Source organism: Coturnix japonica, chromosome 20, assembly GCF_001577835.2.
Source record: "Coturnix japonica isolate 7356 chromosome 20, Coturnix japonica 2.1, whole genome shotgun sequence".
NCBI classification, from domain to species: domain Eukaryota; kingdom Metazoa; phylum Chordata; class Aves; order Galliformes; family Phasianidae; genus Coturnix; species Coturnix japonica.
The window spans coordinates 9,795,706-9,816,998 of NC_029535.1; the positions used below are offsets into that span (position 1 = coordinate 9,795,706).

At 39.3% G+C, this 21,293-nt stretch overlaps 1 protein-coding gene across 4 annotated transcripts; it reads right to left on the reverse strand.

Moving 5' to 3' along the window:
* Positions 1 to 2,179: 2,179 nt before the first annotated feature.
* Positions 2,180 to 20,848, reverse strand: ZNF831 (zinc finger protein 831). 4 transcript variants are annotated; one of them, XM_015881740.2, is made up of 8 exons: positions 20,472 to 20,848; positions 19,432 to 19,501; positions 13,457 to 13,503; positions 7,131 to 11,376; positions 6,160 to 6,302; positions 5,746 to 5,912; positions 4,929 to 5,080; positions 2,180 to 3,873 (listed from the first exon to the last, which is right to left on the reverse strand). In XM_015881740.2, the coding sequence occupies exons 4-8, from the start codon at positions 11,343 to 11,345 to the stop codon at positions 3,025 to 3,027; spliced, it is 5,526 nt and encodes a 1,841-aa protein (XP_015737226.1). In that variant the 5' UTR covers positions 11,346 to 11,376; positions 13,457 to 13,503; positions 19,432 to 19,501; positions 20,472 to 20,848; the 3' UTR covers positions 2,180 to 3,024. The 4 variants fall into 4 exon arrangements, with proteins under 4 accessions (XP_015737226.1, XP_015737224.1, XP_015737225.1 ...); XM_015881738.2 differs by having other exon boundaries at positions 13,457 to 13,594; XM_015881739.2 differs by lacking the exons at positions 19,432 to 19,501; positions 20,472 to 20,848 and adding an exon at positions 16,356 to 19,292.
* Between the last annotated feature and the right edge of the window lie 445 nt (positions 20,849 to 21,293).

The window sequence follows — 21,293 nt, forward strand, 5'->3', positions numbered from 1 at the left end:
CTCAGGTATGCACTGCAGCTTGTCAGTCACAAGCAGAATCTGTTAAACATGATAAATGAAGATTTGTCACACCTCTGTTATTTATGGGATGCATAAATAGTGGGGGCCTGTTAGTTCAGTGTGGTTTTCCAGCCTCTATTTTTGAACTGAGTTTACTCCATCTGAATCTCAACAGAACTTTTTGTATTCTGTGTGTTTGCAGTTGGTACCTTTTTGGATAGCGAACATCCTTTTTTTTTTTCTTTTTTTCTGTTTATATTTGCTGTTGTGACATAAAGCTTTCTGGATTACTTTAATACCATTTCAACCTCTCTGAAATAAAAAAGACAGGGATTGCATCCTTAATTTACTATTCTAGTTTATGGATGGCAACCATCGCATTCTTCAGTCAGTTGGAGTGACTGGATTTTCTCCTTCTAAATCACGTTTGTTCCTTTGTATTTACTGATGAGGTACTTGAGCAACTTCTTCTATTCTGTGTATTATCACAAGATTTTTGGCAGTCTTTATGTTGACATCTCTTCCTTCTCCCTCTTCTCCCTTCTTTCCTCTCTTTCTTCTCCCAGTTGGATTAACATTGTATTTTTTTGAGCTCACAATATTCTCAGTACCAAAGATTCAATGCGAAACTCCCTACTATTTACAGAACACTGATGCTGAACAGAGCAAGAACAGTTTAGTTTTTTCTTTGATCTTTCTTGTCCTGGTAATACCAAACTTAGTGAAACTCAGCAAATTACGATGTTGTCAACAACATTCTCTAAGAGGTTTCCAGATTAACACATTAGTTCTCATGTTAAATTTTGATGTAGACTGAGAAACGTAACACAGTTAAGACTAAAAATGATTGAAATTCAGTATGCTTGAACTTGAGTAGTAATGGTGTTTTTATTAAAATGTTAGATTTTGTGTAGGGTCTTTGGTAAGCTACTCTGAGTTTCTACCAACAATTAGAAACAGGAACTGGCAACTCATTGGTTATGTCCATGTTTGTAGTTAAGAAAAGATTTGCTTGTGAAATTCTATGGATAGCAGAGCGCTTAGTATGTACTCTGAGAATAGTGACATTCTTGAGCTCCCATCTCTGTGGTTGATTCTATAAATTGCCCTTAGTAACTAACAGAAAATTAGTGATATTTTGATCTTAGTGTTTTATTTTAAGATTAAACAACTTAGCAGTATAAAGACAAAATTCTAACAATACAAAAACAATCTAGAGCTGTATCAAGTCTTCTTCAGCTGCATCACTCTAAATTAAATGGTATTTTCATACTGTTTCTCTGGACAACAAAACACACCATTTACAGGGCCATACCACTGCTGATGCCATTCATTCTTCAGATACACACCCGTGCTTGCTAAGCTCTGAATCCAAGGCTTACCAAGTTAGGTAAGATGTGATGTCATCCTGTGCTCTCGTTGTGTGGCACATGGAAATACAACTGAGGTTTACAGAAATTTACACTAACGTAGGGCAAGAGAACAAACTGGTTCACTGTATTTCTGTGCTGCAAATTGTGAGGTTTTACATCCTCAGCACTGAGAAAATGAGAAGTAAAGGAGGAAACTGAAAATTCATAATTCCTTAAAGTAATATTCCTCGATTCCATTCTGTGTAGTTTTGGCATCAATTATTTATGTAATGCTGTTGAAAATTCTGTGTTAATTCTCTTGTGACATTTTTAAAAGGGGAGGAAACTTTTGTGGCTCATTCTCAGTTCCAAAAGAGTAGATTTTTTTTCCTAACTTTTTTTACATTAGAAGTAGGAATTGGTGCAATGCTTTGTCGCTGTTTTTACTTTCTGTACCGGTATGCATTTATCAACACAAATTGTGACTACCTGTTAAGTTCTTGTGGATATTTTCAAGAACTGTCCCAATTATAAGACAGGAATTTCATGGGACTCAAACCTTGGTTTTGTCTCTGTTAGCCGATGCCATGGGATGTTTGGCATCCTTTTTCACCTGTAGTATTCTAGATCTGTTTGTGAGTAGGATCTATGTAAGTTCAGTCCTGCATAACTAAAGTAAAAGCTACTCCACGTATTCCACATAGGTTTATCTATAAAACCCTATATGTGATTCACAGTGTTGAAACTGGTAAATGTTTAAGTAAAGAATTTGACTATGGTGTAGAAGTGGGGAATGCTTATTGGTTTCATCAAGTGAATACGCCTGGTCAAGTTTGAATTATCTGATTATTTATTCACATAAAAAACAGTAAACTGGGGGGTTGGTCACACAATATATGGTACAGCTTTTTTTATAGGTATATATAGTTTCTTTGCTGTCAATAAAATAGCATCATTGCAGTTACATCTAAGAGCCTGTCAGATGTTTTACCACAAGGAAATACTAATAGCAAACATCCATGTTTTCCAACTAGAAATCAAGAATATTTGAGTAGATATTGGCATAAAAGGCACAGAACACAAACCAAAGCGTGCTTGTGTCATTTGTCACAACAAAGCATTGATGTTTGTGCAACATGGGGGAAGATCGGCGTTTTTGCAGACTTTTTCAGTATCACATACACTCAGGGAATGTATTTTCCCCTCAATGCCAGTTTGCCACTCCCAGAACAAATAGCAGTGACTACAAAAAGAGAGAGTATATTAGGAGTATGTCCATAACCTTCCAGGCAATCTTAGCTGCTGCTACTGTTGGTGTGTGTATTTACATAAATACACTGCAGGCTTTTAATAATACAGCCGCTGGCAGCTAGTGCTTCTAGATGAGACCGGTAATAAGGTTAACGGTGCTGGAAACCCGTCGTAAACACAAGCTTAATATTTGCATTGAAGTATACAATGCCAGCTTCCCCTCCACCCCCCCTTTTTTTTTCAGTTAAGTTTTACTTTTAAAGTTTTGTGTCCTTGGAATAAAGGACTCTCTTGAGAAGGGAACGCTGTGTGTTGCACAGGGGAATGGCTTTTCTGATCCTGAAGTGCTTCAGAAATACAAACATACCTGATATTTCCTTATGTAATAGGCCATCATGCAAGCGTGTAACTAGCAGCCTATTTATATTTCTATAACAAGCCTATCTTCATCATCGCTACTGGTGTCATCATATTCAACTCTGGTTTGCTTCCTCATCATCTCTAAACCTCTCTTTTTGTATGACTTGGAAGGTGTTTCTGAGTAATTATTGAATTCAGGGGACCTGAGTGTTACCGAGGGCTTTTTAAATGTAGAAGAAGCTGTTTCATGCTGCCTCCCATAGGTCTCTGTCTGCTGGTGGGCCCCATTCTTGTCTGCAGCTCCATGAAGGTGAAGGACTTTTTGTGAGTTCTCCTGCTCTGTGCATTCTGTATGGGATAGTTTAGCCATAGAGACTGACTCAAGATGAGATGCTGCTTTCGATCCCAGTGAATGCAAACATCCAGCTTGGGAACTGTGGGTTGAGTTTTCCTTGGAAGATGAGCATGTATTTTCTTCAGTTTGCTCTTCTGCTCTTTCTGAAGCCTGAATCATTGAGTCTAACGTACCAATGCTTTGATTCCCTAACTCTACATTCGGTCCATTTTCTTGGCTTGCCTCTAGACCTAAGGAAAGAGGACAAGTAGTCTCTGAGCTTGTGCCAACGGATTGGTCACCTTTGATTGTATTTGTGAGACTGAAAGGACAAGACCAAAGAGAAGATGCCATTGACTCTGGCTGAACGTTTGCATGTGACTCCTCTGGAGCTGATCGTTGAAGCACAAGTGGTTGTGTCACTAAACGGCACAGTTCCACATCACTGCTGACCTCCTGCATGGCTGTATTTACTGAGAATGGAAAGGGTTGAGCTGCCATAGGTACTTCCGGAGGTGCAACGTTCTGAAAAGAGAAACTTGTTCTTGTGTGTTCCCTGATTTTCCCAGAAATGTCCTGTAGATATTTGGGAGGGGAAGAAATTTGCATAAGACATTTTCAATCCAAAGCAATGCTGTCCTTTAACAGAGTATGATAATAATGTCAAGTATGTCAGCAGAAGGCTTTTAGCTGTGCAATAACTTGTATCAACCGAGTAGCTAAGGATAGTATCAACCTTTATTTATATAACTCTGATTATATTTGCACTCATTACTGCATAGCAAGTTACTCATCCCTCTTTTGATGAGAACACTTTTTTTTTCCTCACAGTATGTGAGGGAGGTGTACTAAGAGATGTATTTCTTTCCTAAGGTGTGGTTAGGTGACAAATATGCTAATAATTTTCAGGTAATGGGGCCAAACATTTCCTGCTATGTGTACTGTGTAGGGATAGCATTTTGTTCATTAAGATATTTGAATAAATATATTTTGAAGATGTTTGTGCAACATTGAGGGAAAGTTTTAGGATGAGTCTTTAAGAAATTTGATGTCTGTGATTGTAAGATAGGAAATAAAATTATTTCCTACATATAAAGAAGTCATCAGAGTTTGGTTCCTAAATGTTTATGCCATGTGAGGAACTAGTGCTCCTGCTACTCAAAACCAATCTGGCTCTGTCAGTAGAGCCTAGCCTCATCTGTCTTTGATTGAGGCTAGTCTATGGAAAAGTACAACAGTTATCACAAGGATATGGACTGTTTCTCCTGGAGGCTCTGCTGACACTGCATACAACAGCATTGTTTGCAGCATGCACAGATGTGTCTAAAGCCCCATTGAGCTAATGCAGCTTTTGGTACTACTGAAACTATAGTCACACAGACTTACCCAGAGGGCTGAAGAAGACGTGATGCCATGCTGGATGCACATGCTTTTCACTGCATGTGTCCCTTAGCATCCTCCCAACTTTCCCAGTGATAAGCTATTAATTTTAATGCATTTTTAATCAAAATCTGTGATATAAAGTACTCTCAAGTTGAATTATATATAGCAGTTTTAAACTTCAAGTTTTAATTGCTAGTACGTTTGGTTTTCCTCTCATAATAATCAGTCAGATAAGGTACAAAACCTACTTGTTTATCCTCCGTGTTGTTTTGCTTAACGTGTTTAAGGTTTTCAATATGGGAAAATATTCCTGAGTTATTTTTTCCTCCTTTCTTCCTTACGCAAAGCAGCTTCTCTGAGGCAGAACAAGATGAGTCCTTTTGCTGGTGTAGATAATTTTCTGTTGGAAAAAGGTCTGAATAAGCTTTTACTTCGACTGTTGTTCCCCCACGTGCTGGAACTCAGTAAATTTCTCATCATTTCGCTGAGCTAACTTCCATGTATTTACTGCTTTCTTTAAACTTTTATCCTAAACCTTACACATTTTCCCAGCTACCTTTTCTCACCTTTCTGTTTTTAATGGTAATTAAGGTGCCTTGCATAGTAACAGCTCTTTGTATCTGCTATGAAAAAATACAGGATAATGTCTCTGCTTCAAAGGTGGTCGCAGCACAAACATTTCCATTATTACCACTCATTTAAATCAAGGGAGCAGAATATTTTCAACAAGTTACTGAAACCAAGTCCAGACACCAGACTCACTTCATACAGCAAACATACAATCTTGCTTCAGAAAATGATAAATATTGATCCTAAATTGTGCAGACTCCTAATGGAAGGTTATTTTGTGTCATTTGTTTTTAAAATGACCTCCTAATTTGCAAGTTCACTTATCTAAGTAGGTGTATGAAAGTCATGTGTTTATCTTTTTATTTGCAGAAGATACTGAAAGCCAAAAGCATTTTCACAGCTCATGTGAAGCAGGTACATATCAGAAATACTGCAGACGTTCAACCTGTTCAAAGCCAAACATTCAATGCACTCAGAAATATTTGAAATGCTTACCTTGTACCTTTGACTGAGCAGAATGACACTTGTTCTGGTTAAGTTTGCAGGCTCGTGATGAATAGCCCTTTTTCAAAACATCCAGTGTTCTATTTGGAAACCAAAGTCTCTTGTTCAGTCGGTTCATTTTCAGCTGAGTATATCCATGTATGTGCCTTCCTCCGTACCTATATTGCAAATGGCATTGAAAGGCTGAACAAATACATGCTCTTTAAAACTGGCCATGGGAGAATAAGAATAATACCACCCTGTGTCAGTACAGGGAACAGATCTTTCAATAAGATTTATTTTTTCCCCCAGTTTTGACAGGGTTGAGCTTTGGGAGTGGCTTTCTGTGGACATTATTACACCCATCACAGCAAAGTGATGTTTGTGTCCAGGGAAGGTGAAACCATATGGAACCGCATTCCTTACCATTTGGGGGGGACTTTGATTTTGTTCTGTTTGTGGCTCCTCTTCAGTTTATTTGTTGCTGGTTTTTCCTTTTTGCAAACTGATGATTTCTTCTTTTTCTCTGATACGTTTTTGAAAGCACAACCAGGAGCTGCTGAGCAGGACTGTTAGAAACATGGAAATAATTGAAAGCACGGCAAAAATTGTGAACCACATTAACTGAGATGGTAGGAATCTACACTCATAACATAGTTGATAGGATTCTCTGATATTTTTTCTTAGAATTTTCCTGTTAGATTTTCCAATTTCTTTGTCCATCTGATTTTATAAAGTTTAAGCAACCCATTGCTTTTGTCAACCTGTATAGAAAGTAGTGTGTGTTCTTTGTCATTCTTCTCCCTGCATAAAAAAAACAAGCTGAGTCCTATAGAGCTGTTCTAGGCTCTGTACAGACCAGTCTGTCTTCACTTACTTAAAACTGAAAAGCTTTCAGGCTTTAAACACTTACGGGATATTAATGCAATTTGATTTTGTTGATGTTTGTCTCTTACCAGGAAGCATCTAGTACATAGCCTGCCTTTAAATCAAAATATCTCCTAGTAAAATAAACCCCTGAACTTGACCATCTCATAAGTCCTACTCTAATTCAAATATTAATTTAAAATGAAAATTGTGAAATACAAATACTGTCACAAAAGAAAATGAGAAATACCCCAAGGGGAAAAACTGAGAAACAAATTATGGTCTTCTCACTAGACAGCATTCCTACTGAAATTCTCAAGTGGAAGGTATGTACACAGAATTATGTATGTTTTAGGCACCAAACAAATAGCACTTATCTTGTAATGATATAACTGATAAATTCTGCATCCACAAATGCCTGCAAATATCTGTAAGCATTTTGTTTCTTAATTCTCTTGTTCTACCATACAGAATGTCCTTGTAAACAAATTACATCCTTTTGAGAAAGGGAATAGGATCCTTAGTCTTACCTCCTGCATCTGTTGTCCTTGAGAGAAGGACGAAGGCAGTGCTTTTAAGCTCTTGTTTGTTAAGCCATAGGCCACAGTCTTGCTAATATTTTTCATTTTGAAAATGGAAATATCGCACTTTGACAGAGTACGCTCGCTGCTGGATTCCTTGTGGGTGTGCATGGAGGAATAAGCAGAGTCTGCATTCCCTTTCTGCTCAGCAGGCAAAGGAAGGCTCTTTGTTAAACAGCACCAGGTTAATTGAGTTTCAGCATTTAGTGATGGGAAGGTGCTCTTGGTGCTCAGTACTGTAAAACTTTCAGAGTAGGAGGTCGGGCTATTGCTGCATAGCGCCGGGAATCCTTCGCAGTGAGTGGTGAGAGCGTGGCAATAAAATGTGCCAAAGGAATGGCACAAATAAGTGAAGCCATCTTTTGAGCTCTGAGACTGCTCCATATCCTCTGATGTTGGTGACATGTCCCTAAGAATACGTGGGCTTCCACCTGTGTCCCATCCCATGGCTGTTGACTCTGCATCCTTGCTAGAAGCTTCCCTCTGGCCTGATGTTGTCATCAAAGAGTCACCTCCTGAGCAAAGTTGATGTAAAACTTTTTCTTCTTTGATGTTGGCTGATATGACAAAACCACTCGAATACATAGAAGTAAAGCATATCTTCTTCTTTGGGGTCTGTGCTGATGAAGTAGTTACGCTTATCCACTTTCCTTCTGTTTGTTTTTGATAATTTAATTTGTTTTTGTTCTGTTTGTTTTTCCAAGCCCCTCTCATAATCTCCTCCTTACAAAAGGTGCCATCTGCTGTTGTTAAGATACTTGTTTCTGAACTGACTGGTGAGCACAGTACTGGAGTTTTCCAGTTTGCACGTACATTCCATCGTAGTTCTCCTTTGCTGCCTTTTGGTCTCACTTCAAACTTTAAAGGGGACCAAAGCACATCATAGGAATGAGAACAGGGTGATCTGCTGTTGGAAGAGCAGGGTGGGCTGGTTAAGGAATCTGTCACAGAAGTACAAGGTGTAATCTGTTCGGATTGGAGCAGAATTGACATGTCAGTGTTTCTCTTGTCTTGTGGCAATTTAAGGATATATTTTGGAGAAAAGGCATTTTTGGATGGGACTGGAGTTAACTGACCAGATTGCATCTTCCAAAATCCATCATCTGCATTAGCAGCGTTGTCACTGAAAAGTTGTACTCCTGTTTTCACAGGACGTGTTTTGACATCTTTGTCTGTTGTGTTGTGCAAAGCAAAAGTATCGCAATCGCTTCCCCTCAATTCAGGCCTCAGAAATCCCACAGATGAAGCTTTTGAGATCCCTGCTGAATGTGAAAAAGGGTTAACTTCACCATAAGGAGCAACTTTAGCGGGGAGTCTGGTTGTTTTTGTACAATCCACGTCCTCAGCACCTCCAGCTGATTCATTAATTCTTGTGCTTAATTTTTGCTCCTCTGCTTTACTGGAGAGTTTCACTGGTGCCGTGGAAAGACACGGAGTGATAGTGCAGCAGGCATGCTCTGCTTCTTTTACTGCACTGCTTTCACTACAGGGGCTAGGGCAGCACTTGGAAATAATGTTTTCTTTCTTCTCCACTTCAACTTTCAGCTTTTTTCTTTCTGATGGTAAATTCTGGGATTTCCCTGCGGATTCTCTGTTGCTGCAGTGGACCCACAGGGGCATCAGGGCATGCCGGCCAGTTTCCTGATTCCTGTTATGGTTTCCATAATTGTTTGAAGTGCTTTTATAATCTGATTCAAATGTACTGGATTCTTTCCCAGGACTTGATTCCTCCCATTTGCTACTCAGTACTGGCAAGCAGTTATCCTTCATTCTGTTAGTGTTGGGTTGACACTGAGTATTTTGCAGCCTGCACTCAGAACTGTTTGGAGCTGGTAACGTGTTGTTGTTGCCACCCATGTGTTTGTCTGTGTTGCTGCCACGGAAATCTTGGGACGTTTTGCTCACTGCAATATGTGCGCTCACATTTACTGAATGTGATGTCTCCATTCCATAGGTTAAACTGTCTGTGGTTTCCTCTGAGGACTTGTTGTGTGGAATATGGTTACCATTAGCACCGGTTTCTGATTTAACAGTGTTTAATTTTGTTGTCACAAGGGAGGAAGGGCTGTCACTTACAGAGCTCCTGACATCTTTTTCTTCAACAATGTGAGTACTGCTGACTGACTCCTTTGAATCAGAACTGGAGCCTGTAATATCTGTAACATTATTCCCCTTTTCTTTGACTTTCCTGGCATGTTGACTGCTTTTCATTTTTTGGTAGATTTTCTTAAAGGTTTCATCTCCGTACATTTGCCATTTTTCCTCCGAGAACATCTTTAGCTTCCTTTGACCGTGTTTCTTGTTTTTAGTGCTGACTGTTTCTCCCGTCCCAAGCCTTGTACTCATCTGCAGCTCCTCTGAGAGAGGATGATCAGCCACGTTACCTAGTGGCAAATCATCCACTGCTGTCTGTCTGACCAGAGCTCGAGGATGGCTGCTGGGAAAATCCACCGAATTCACCACGAGATTGTTGCTAGGCAGCAAAGCAGCAGCACCTGCATTTACAGACTGCTTAGTAAGAGACAGGGGTTTTGAGCAGCCTGCTTTGTCATGCCCTGCTCTTGTGCCTTCCACAAATGGCAGAGAGTTGCTTCGTGTGACAGGCACAGCATCGATCGTTGTGGAGAACTGTGTGGGGACTGAATGAAAAAACATTGGCTTGCATTTCTCTACGGGTGCTAAGGTAGATTTTGCTGAACAAAGAGAGATGTTCTTTTTCCTGTTGGTGTCGGAAGTCCTGATGTCGAAATGGAAGGAGTCTTTGTATGTATAAGGCATTGGCAGATCTATGCTTCCCTGTTTAGAAAGGACAGTTTTTCTGGGCCTGACGTTGTCTAACTGTGTGTCATCCACCACAATTTTGTTATGGGAAATAAGTTTTGCAATGTGTTCCTCCAGCCTCTTTTTCTCTAGCATCGAGGCTGTAGCTTTCTCAGCTGGCTCAGACTTTGCACTGCTTCCGGCCATGCACCTTGAGCTGCTGAAGGCAGTTTCATTTTCCAGCTCAGCGCTGTGCTCACAGAGGCTGTGCAGCGGGCTGGAGGATGCCAACTGTTGTTCCGTGCTATCAGAGCGTGACAGATACCCTGAGTCAGTGCTCTCACACTTCTTTAGCTTGCAGTCAAATGGCTTGTAATCCCACTGTTTTTCTGAAGAGGTTGCTTGCTGCCTTTGCAACTGAACATGTTTGTTGGCAGCTGGAGCTCTTTGCTCCTGCATCTTCTTTACGTGGCACTGACCATTTGGCAAGGCTGGAAATGATAAACTTGGAGGTTCTCTTTCAGAAACTTCCTGATCTGTCTTTAAACTGAAGGACTGATGAGCTCTGTCTTGACTTTCTGAAACTACCAATGCATTGCTTGTTGTCAGCACTGAAAGGTCAAGTTTCTTACTGTCTTTTACAGTGCTGGTCTCCAAAGTCACCTGTTTCATCTGCATCCCTCGGTCTTCACAGCTGCTGCCATGTCCTTTGGTGCCTTGCTGTGACGTGGTGCTCTCTATTGCTTTCTCACTTTGCTCTGCTGTACCAGTGTTGTCAGAGTCTGAGGGAAGTTTCGTGTTGTTGACGTGTGTTTGAGTTCTTCTGTGTTTGTACAAATTACTTTGAGTTTTAAATGCAATACCACAAGTGATGCATGGGAAAGGTCTCTCTCCTGTGTGAGAGCGAATATGTTTCTCAAGGACACTTGGCTTCAAACAGTCTCGACCACAGTGTTTACAGATATATTTCCCAGCGTTTTTTGACTTTCCTGGGCTTCCAATAGGTGCGTTGACAGAAGAATTTGGTGATGATAAAACTGGTAAAGTGCTCACTATGTTCAGTGTTAGAGTTTGCCCGAGTTGTTTCTGAAACACTGACTGGGGCTGATCTGTGCCTTCGGAAGGAACAAGTGGGTTCAGGATCAGAGGTATGTTACTGCAGTCCAGGTTGCTGCAGCTCCTGCCGGCCAAGAGCTGACTGCTTGGCTGGAAGCATCCTGGCTGGACAGGCTGGTACAAGGGTATGGTGAGGGCTTTTAGATACACAGGTTGAGACAGTGCTTGTTCCTGTGGAGGAACCGCGCTGCTTTGGCTGAGAGCTGAAGGACCCTGTGCAGGCTGGTGAGAAGAGTTTGGAAGTGGCTGGTCTGCAGCTGTCAGACCAGGATGCTTCTGGGCCTCCATTTCAAAGGTTATCTGTCAGGTACTCATGTATCTGTAGGGAAGGGGAAACAAAACCAGTAGGAGTCTTCAGATGGCTAAATAAAATAAACATGTTTTTATTGGTATATATAAGTAAGTCAACCACTGGACTTGGAATGCTAGCAAACAATAATATAACAAATCATATATAGTAGTGATAGTCTGTGTAATGCCTATATTTTCCAGTTAAAATTCATTCATCTTCCCCTGCTAAGCTAGAAATGAAAGAGTTCTGCATAGTGTGAAGAGCAATAAAGAATGCACTTAAAACCTACAATAGACACACAAAATATTAGAAATAAATCTGAGTATCAGATCTCAGCCAAATACAGCCAAGCTGGCTGAGCTCTGAGGTGCAATGAGGTCACTCTGTGTTATTGAGGCTGGATTGGAAAACCATTGAGGGTAAAATGACTTTGGGCAACTCATTCCAAACACAGGGCATTAAGCACGGCTGTATCATCCGAGTCTAACCAGATATGGCTAAAATTGAACCGATGTTCTGTTACACCAATGAGGTTTACATAAATACGCACAAAGTAGAAAAGATGGTATCACAGCAAAATAGAAGGATAAATTAAAGCTGTCGTGTGTAGCCCACATTCACTTTAACTAATTAAAGGGAATAGGATGGTACACTGTTTATTTTCAGATGTTGTCTATAAAATATTTTCAGCTGGAATTAAAAAAGGTTTTGGATGAAGTGAAGCCATTCTGATGAAAATCTGTCTAAATATTCTCAGGGTTGGGGCTGCTCCAGACTAAGCTTTTTCTAAACAAAAAATTTTCTTTCCTTTTTTCTTCCCCCTCTTAGAAATAAACTGTTTGAAACAAGCTATCTGACAATTATTGTTAGAAAACATGGTAGACATCAGCCTCATCTCATTTTGCTTTGGGTAACAATTAGAAAGTGATCTTTGAATGCTTATTCAAATTATTACTCTGCCATATTCACAGCTACGTATTTATTGCTTGTTATGAATGTAACTGCTCTTGTGCAAACAATCACTGTTAACAAACACTTAAAATAACATCAGTGGCTAAATGTGAAATATGCAACCTGTTGTCTTACTGGATAGTCTGTAACAGCACTGCAGTACCCTCTTTATATAGTTTTGATAGTTAACTACTACGGGAAAGAGTAATAAATCCTTACCCCAGACATGTTCTCTGATTGGTGCCATACAATGTGCAGGATGTTAGCATTATTCAAAACAAAATCTCTTTTGCATGTAGTTATTGTGAATTTTCTGAATGATTCATATGTAGAAATGGAAAACTCAGTACAATTGTTTTCAAGTATTCCTCATTTACTGTTTGATCTCTTGATAGAGCTGGTAAATTGACAGCTGGATGAAAATCCAAGAGAAGTCCCACTACTTCGTAGCTGAAAATGGTAGCATCTCACACCACATGAAATAATGGGAAAATAACTTTCTATTAATTATTAATTACAATTAATTACAACCTGGAAAGTCCTTGCTGACTTTCAGGTATGTGCTGTAGGTAGGTCTGGAACACTACAAAGTCAAAAACTGGGGTATTTTCATATGACAAATCAGCATAACAGAAGTTGCTTTATCATATTAACAGGTAGAAAAGAAGACTAAATAGATGTGTTCCCTCTTTCTGTATACTTTTTTTCCTAATTCCAAATAGAGTTTATAAAACCTGCCTCTTTTATCAGCAGTGTTATAATAATCTTGGATTATGCAACCAAGTGATGTTTCTTATCTGCATGCCACACATGCACTGTCAGTTGTCCATTAGAGTTAATGACATTAAATGAACTTGTAACTGCTTTCTTCCTGTATCTATATGTTACTTCTTGGTACACCATTAAGAGGAGCATTATAGTCCTTGAGTCCAGATGCAGTGTTAGTTCCCTGGCTTGGTACAGACTGTAGACATAATAATTAGGTTATTTTTTTTACCAGACAGATTTTCAACACTGAACAAACAGAATGGCCTGCACTGTCCAAGGAATCCTTGCATTTTTTAAAGCTTTTGATGATCCCTACTTTAAATATAATATCATAAAGCATACAGAAGAGGAATCCTCTTTAGTTTGTAAATAGTTTTAGCTTGCATACCTGTTATTGGGGCATACATCTCAGCAGAAGTCTCACGTCTGTCAATACTTCGTACAAGCAGAGAGAAACAAGGACAAAGACTTGAAACAGATTAGAAGTAGGAAGTATTTTTTTTTACATCGGTGTCACAGTAACAACCTTCAGAAAACAGGAAGAGATGAAGCAAAAGAAAATGAAGTAGCGTTTCGATCTGCTCTTATCATTTATTCACACAGGAGCCCATAAACAGAAGCAGCTGCCTCTGAGTACAGGCATTTGGTACCCTGCTTTCAGTGGCAGCACTCTGTGAAACACACTGGCACAGTGATAGAAATATTTCTTATTTGAACCATTTTTCCAGTTCTATCGCACGTATGAAGCCAGTTATATTTTATTCCACTGTGAGTCTGACTATCACTTGTAGTAAGGACTCTAAAAGCTTTTAAAATTAGTTATTTTGAGCAGTCAGTAGTGTATCAGATTCTAAACGGTAAACTTGGAAACTACTTATCCTGAGTCTAAGGATAGTTAAATAGAGCAAGTTACAACTAAAGCAAGCGGCTGACTGAATTCAGCCCCTCTCACATGGTTTCAGGGCTTAGCAGAGACTTTTGAAGCTTTATCTGATATTCCTAACACTAATACAACTGAGCCTGGAATCAGTGATGCCACCAGTGTGATGATCCTCATGTATATGAGTGAACAGACTACTCTAAGGGCTAAATGTCAACTGAATGCTTACTGACAACTAGATACTATATTAATTCTCTTTGAAATTTATTTGAAACTAATTATTTTTGTTTTCTATTTTTAGCCACTCTCTGTAGGTGTTACTAACTCAGAATCTCTGTGCAAGAACGCTTCTGTTCATTTAAGTTCAAACCATTATCCTGCTCAAGGAAACCCAACTAATTTCAATTGGCCAATATAGAGCAAAGTAGCTGGTTTAGCTCTGTGTGAGGATAAGCCTACTGCCAGGGACAGGGCGGGGTATGTGTGGTGCTTACAAACTCATTTCATACTTAATTCTAGTCTTAATCAGGAATACTAGAGAGAAATCCACATGCCATTGGTGTGCATTTTAAGTGTGGAAAGGGCTTCTTGACGGGCATTTATAGCCTGCATCTGTCAAGGATACCTGCAGGAGTTTAGTCAAAGGTGTGACCGAGTGAAAGTGGCAATAAGCCTGCTTCCTGTTGTAACAACAGCCTATCAACCACGTTTTAAAGCTGAAAATGAAGAAAGTGTCTTAAAAATTGTTAACTATTCATTTTGTTTGTGAAGACAGTAGTGCTGAGAGCAGCACATGGTATCTGTGCATAAGAGGCAGGTGCTGTAATTATCATTCCCAGCTGCTAGGCTACCACTGATGGCTAGCAGGAGGTGTCCATGTTTACAAAGAGCTGTCTTAATTGACTAGACAAAACTATTTAAATAGAAATATAATGAAGTAATAGTGAACTATAGAGCCAGAAATAAATGTCACACAGGTACATCAAACACTGCTACTTTAATGGAAAATAGATGTTTACGAGTTCACCCTAATGCTGGAGCTTTCTAGATCTCAATTCAAGTTTGCAAGCGGAACTGATACCTCTTCTGATTAGCACAGAAATGAAGTCCTGTTTGGCTTACTTGAAAACTGCTTCCTGCCTTTATTCTTTTCTCAGTTTGACTTCGTACCTCGAAATGTCTCATAACAGAAGTTCTGACTTCACCTTTTTGCTTGTTTTTAAGGGATGTCTCTGATCTCACAGAACTGCAAACTGTACCAGCAGCCTGCAGACTGTGTGTAACTTTATTAACAAAGTAGGGAGCCTCAGTTCCATGAGGGATTAGGATGAAAGTATGTTATTTCCTGATCATCTCAAACTATTATCATCTTTCATCATTTCTTGCTCCAATTCTGACTTTTGGAAATCTTGCTGCTCATTAAGAAATAATTATTCCTGAAGTTTTGCCCTGCTTTGTCTGCTGTAAGAGTACAAAGCAATTAGAGAACACTCTTAATGAACTTTGAAGGTCTGGTGCTTTTTTTTGTGGACAAACGTTTTTGATACTTTACTCCACTGTGTTAAATCAGCTGTTTTATGTGTTTTATTAAACACAGAATATGGCATTAAAGCCTTCTAGGAAGAATATGATCTGCAGTACCTTTCCTTCATTCTGAAATAGCACCAACTGTTCTGATCATTATTAAATATATGGTTTTCTATAATTCCAAACACACAATGTTCATAGTAACATTGTTAGCTAAAATTTTAGTGTATAAATAGATGTTATTTTGGCCCTTTGGAGCTCTTAATGCAATTAGTGTCAGTGAATATTTCCTGTTCTACTTCTTATGTTTCTGCTCTTCCCAGCTCCAGTAATAAGAAATGCTTTCCAGTTTATTATATGCCTTTATTTCAAATCTACCACTGCTTGCTTAAAAATAAAACAATCAAATCTAAACCATCTGTTGGTTTTGTAACACTGTTAGTGACTTCACAGTGAAAAAAAAAAAAGGATTGCTAGGGCTTAAAAAACAAATGCACCCAAAAGCCTCAGAGAATTTCCATCCTTTTATCCTTTTATCACATTTGCTGCTGTGCATTTCTCTGGTGAAGAAAGAGTTAAACCTCCAGCCAGCAGTCTGCAATCAACAGGTTGTTCTCACAGCAAAATAATAACCCCTACCCATCTTTTAAAGTTTAGAAGGTTGGACTAAATGGCGAAAAAATACTGATTAAATCCCCTTAAAAACAGAAGTGGGGCCAGAACTAAAATGAAAGGCTTTCTGTTTGAGTAAAAAATCCTCCTCGTTCCCAAGTGAAAGAACCGTTACATTAAAACAGATATAACTTAAAAATATACCTCATCATCCCCAGAACTTCATTAATCTCTGTCAATATAGAATGATAACAAAACACTTGCTAACCTTTAGGTGGCCAATTCACAGGCAGGTGGAGAGGTTCAGGTCTCCCTGGAATAGCGTTGGAACAAAAGCAGCATCCTGTTTCCTTTTTTCAGTGTCTTTCTCTTCTTTTTTTTTTTTTTTTTTTTTTTTTTAAGCATTTGAAAATGGAAGGGTGGGTGGCGAGGAGGGGGCGAAGGCAGCCCACGCCTGGGGTGGGAAGAGTTTTAATGGCCGATGCTGGTAATATGGTTTGCCTGCTACAGTGTCTGCACTACTGCAGCTCTGTGTGTGGGCGTAAAGAAATGACACGACTGGGTTTCAAACCATTACACTGAAGATTTGCAAACAGTTAAAAAAAAAAGAAAAAAACAACGCAAAAAAATGCACAAAAAAACCCCCCATGCACAAAACCACCAGGCACCAATGAAAAACTGTCACTTTATTTCTTTTTCCCTATTCCTCGGTTGGGGTTGTTGGTTTTTGTGCTTTTTAACTGAATAGGTTTAACCTAGCCAGGTTTCCTCATCGGCCTTTAAAATAAAAAAGGTAAATTAAGTATTTAAAGAAGGTTCTTTTATTTGACGTAGTGAGAACATTTTGGTATCGTTTTTGCAGCTGAATTTTGATTAACCAAATAAGTGCCCATATTCCAAAAGGTGTCTGAGGTTTCATGGTAGAAGTCTCCAAAGCACGCCTGTATTTCTGCCTCTGAAGATTCTAAATCCTGGTAGCACGAGGCAGAATGGGGCTATAGACATAGCAGCTGCCCCACAGCCAGAAAGGCACAGCATCTTAAACCATGATTATTGCCTTGAACGTTCCACAAAACACAGCCAAGACAAAAAGGGATGTTCTGGCAACCCATTTCTGTTCAGTGCTCTTGCAATGTGTCAGGATTACTGATCCAAATCCAATTCAGACAGAAAACAATCTGAATGTTTGGTGTAAGTACTTAACAAAACGGGGGCCAACAGCAAGGAGACAAAGGGATTGCTCTGTATAATACCATGGGGAAGTAGAGGAAAATGTTATTTATGCTAGAACACAATTGCTGGCACAAATGGGAATGAATACATGTGGGTATGAACACAGCACTGTTGGGAAGGACAGGGAAATTTTCTGTGAGATGAGTGAGAGCAATTTACAAGAGTATTGTTGACCCCCCAAAAAATGAAACAGAAACAAAACACTTTCAGAAAGGAGACTGAAAATTTTGAGGAACCTTTGTGATTCATCTGCTCTATGGCAGTGAGGGACCAGCACTTGTTAAATGTATTTATTCGTATATGTATGAGACGAGGCATCTAGACTGAAAATTGTATGCTTGTACCCAGAACATACGCATTATTTACTGCAATGTTTCAGATGTGTATTTTAGTACTCAGATGAGTCCCAGATGCTTCCAGGTGCATTTGGTGGGTTTTTTTGCTATTAAAGAGCAAGACGCCTCAGCAAAGCGGGATGGCAAAGAGAGGATACCCAAAGTGCTACATAGCGCATAGTGTCACTGACAGTTCTTCACCCCATCCTGGCCACTGTGGTTCCAGAGCTGAATACAAAATCAGTGTGTTTGAAATTGAAATTGCTTGAATCAATTCAGTAAAGCTTCAGGAAAAGTAAAGTTTTCCTGGCACTGTGATATTTTTGTGTGTAAATAAGAAGATGGGTTTTTATCTCCTTTCTTTTTTGTGACTTTCTCTAAACTATAAGTTAATTATGTGCACTGTGTGCTCTGTGATAACAGTTTTGGTCAGATACACATTGTGTATTATGCATAAGTCCTTTAAATTGCAACTTTCATGACAGTTTGAAAGAGTAGCAACAAAATGCAATGCTTGAAGCAGTATCTTTGACAGGGTCCCATTGCTCACGTTGTATCTCATGGGCACTGTGCAGTGACTTTGTCAGCTGTAGCACTTCTGTAGCAATCGTCGTTTCTGCCATGGTATCATCAGCCACTGAGCTGCAGATAAAGTGGCATCTGAAATGTCTGAATGCACCTCGTCCCCCTCTGAGGACTAATCCACATGAACAATTATTGTGTAATAATTCTATCAGTTATCACAAATAGCCACATTTACACGTGTGAACTCTGAAGTTTAAATGTACAGAACTTGATTGCCTACAGAGCTCCCATTTGACCAAAGGAACACTTAGAATATGGTGCTTCACGTGATGTATTTCCCCACAGAACACAGCTCTATAAATTGACAGTCTCTTAAAGCAAGTATTAAAAATTTGGAAGTATTTGATCATAACAAAAAAAATGGAAAGCAGGATTAATGAGGGCATTCCAGTAAATAGGAGGGCTAAATATTACCCTAATAGCAGTAATGAATAATGGCTACTGATGTTAATGTGGCACTTTTGTATGTTTTTGCTAGACAGCAAGAACTGCCACCCTGAACACGAGTGTGATCCTCACGTATGTCAGGCCAAAAAAAAAGAAAGAAGTCCAGGAGAAAAGAACTTGAAGACAAAAATGTGCTTGAACAGCAAAAGGGAGAAACACTTTCATTAGGAGCAAACGTGGTTCTGCTTGCCAAAGAAATGCCAGTACAGGGAAAAGAACTAAAACACAAGGCATAAGTAATAGATCCCATAGGGAAGAGAGTCAAGGGCTGCTGAGAAAACACTGAGGCAATCATGACCAAAGTGTAGCTGGTTATGCATGCAACCAAAGTGTTTCACTAAGGACTGAATTTCTGCTTTAAAGTGCTCGTGTGCTTTTCATACCTCAGCAGCAGGGCTGTGCATGTAGGCACTCACCTGAGGAAAGGTGCATATGTATACAGGATAGTCGTAGCCTCAAGCTGTCTCCCATTAAAAGTTACAGACATTTTCTTTTTCTATAGCATTATATTTAATGTGCTTTAGGTAAGGTTGTAAGTGCTGAATCATCGTACAGAGTTGACTTGGGGCTCCACTTCATTTATACTTTTTAGTATTAATTCAGCATGAGCAGTTCTGGCAAATGACTGATTTATGCATTAATTCATAAGGATATTTCACAAACATCCCCCCCCCCCCCCCACAAACAAAACTTAATACTGAGAGAAACAACAGGCCAGCAAGTTGAGAATTGGTCCTAACGTACCTGGAGATAAGGTGGGAATGAAGGGAGCTTCATTTACTCCTCCATGCTCAAGTCATTCTTTTCCTGATAGCTGAAAGGATAAAAAGTGGAGGACGTTAATGCTGCATCTTCTATGAAATAAATGTTTTGCAGGAGGAGTATGAAGAATCTTTCCAGGTTTTTTAGATTGCTGCAGTAATGAGCTATAGTGTTTTCAGGCATATCATAAAAATGAGTAATTACAATTATGATGCATTTAAAAGCCATGTAGCTTTCAGAGGAACAGTTGCTTCGACTCAGAAAGTCAGGAAGGTTAGTTTTTTTTTACATATGCACAGACTACTCATACCAATTCCTCCATCTGTTTCTTGTTTGTCATAGAAAACAGATAACTTCAGAACTGCTGATGATATTCAGAAATGTTCTAAAAACCAACAGCTACATTAACTTAAACGTACTTTGCACAAAACAAGACTGGAATTTGACAGGGTCGTTCATCACGTAAATCAACTTTCGGATCAATGTCATAAACAATAAAGGAAAACATCAGTAACTGGAACTGTAGAAGCACATCACTGATTCCATGCCAGTACCACTCACATGGCTAAATCCATGTTCCACACCATTCTGCCAACTCAACTATATTTTTTTCTTATTTTCTCCATAAGCTTTTATGTAGTTGTGTTTTTTCTCAACACGTTGTCAAGGAAGCCCTACATTCTTGTAGCTCAGTATCCAACTCTTTATTGCTATAAACACAGCACGATGTAGGATTTTGGACTGATTGATGTACTTTCCAGTATGAAGAGATTCTTCTATAAGTTCAACAGGTTCAGAGAAAGATTTAAAGATTTGTTCCTACCAAGATATCAGGGTTTGCCAATTAACTTGACCTCTTATTTACCTCTGTCACAATTCCTCTCGCATTTTGTTGTCTTTGAGCAATTCTGAATTCCTCTAACAAAAATACTTTGAATTGTGTGAGAGGCTGCCAGCTAATGTTTCAGTGGTGATAATAAGGTTGAACACTACTTGTGTCCTTTCCCGTGCCATAAACTTACCTTTATCATTTTTACATGCCTTCTTGCTGGGATAGGAGGTACTATATGTGCTCAGAATTTACGACGCACTCCAAAGAACAACTATTCTTCAGCTCTCTGATGAGAGTCAGTGTCTGCTCAGCCCAGGGCTAGTTCTCTCTAGAGTGCAGCAGTCACATCCACACTGCACGGCACTTGATCTGTCTCAGGTTTGGCGCTTACTGCTGACGTGACGTGACCACTGTCCAAGTAGTTCTTTCATGGTTGTGTCTTCCTGGCAGAGCGCTTTCACCTTTCCAAGTGGTGTATGTTATTGGAACGGACGTGAATTTCGTATGTGTATCATGGTTAAAAGTATTCCTGTCATTATCTCCTTTGGGTTTCATGGAGCTATGCTTTCCTTCTGTTGTCAAGGAAACACCAGTTTTTTCCCCCCTTGCTCATTAATGTCTGCGTTTTTGTTTCCATAGCTACAAAGGATCCTTAGTGTTTTAAAATAGCAGTAATTGGATTACCTTAATTTTTTTAATTTGTTGGCACCATTAATGGCTCCAATTTTCAACAGCAGGTACCAAAACTGGATCAGTGGTTTTTCAGCTACTGATGTTGAGTGTCCCCTTGTCCTGAAATACTGGGTATGTGCTGAGAGAAATCCTCAGCATCCAACCTCAGGCTCTACACATGGTACACTGGTTTAAGTCATTGAATTCTCAATCTCTTGTTGTATTCAAATATAGTTTTCTACATGTACTAATAAGGTATATGCAAAACTGCAGAGATTTTGCTTATTTCTTCTCTTGTTACTAGTTGCTTAATATTCCCTCAATAACTATGTTGAAATGC

Excerpts from the sequence above, each read along its gene's own strand:
- ZNF831 (XM_015881740.2), bottom strand. The coding sequence starts at position 11,345 with ATGGAGGCCCAGAAGCATCCTGGTCTGACAGCTGCAGACCAGCCACTT. Across the intron at positions 6,303-7,130 it reads AAGGACAACAGATGCAGGAG|TCCTGCTCAGCAGCTCCTGG; the intron begins GTAAGACTAAGG and ends TGTTTCTAACAG. Across the intron at positions 5,913-6,159 it reads ATCAAAGTCCCCCCCAAATG|GTACGGAGGAAGGCACATAC; the intron begins GTAAGGAATGCG and ends TTTGCAATATAG.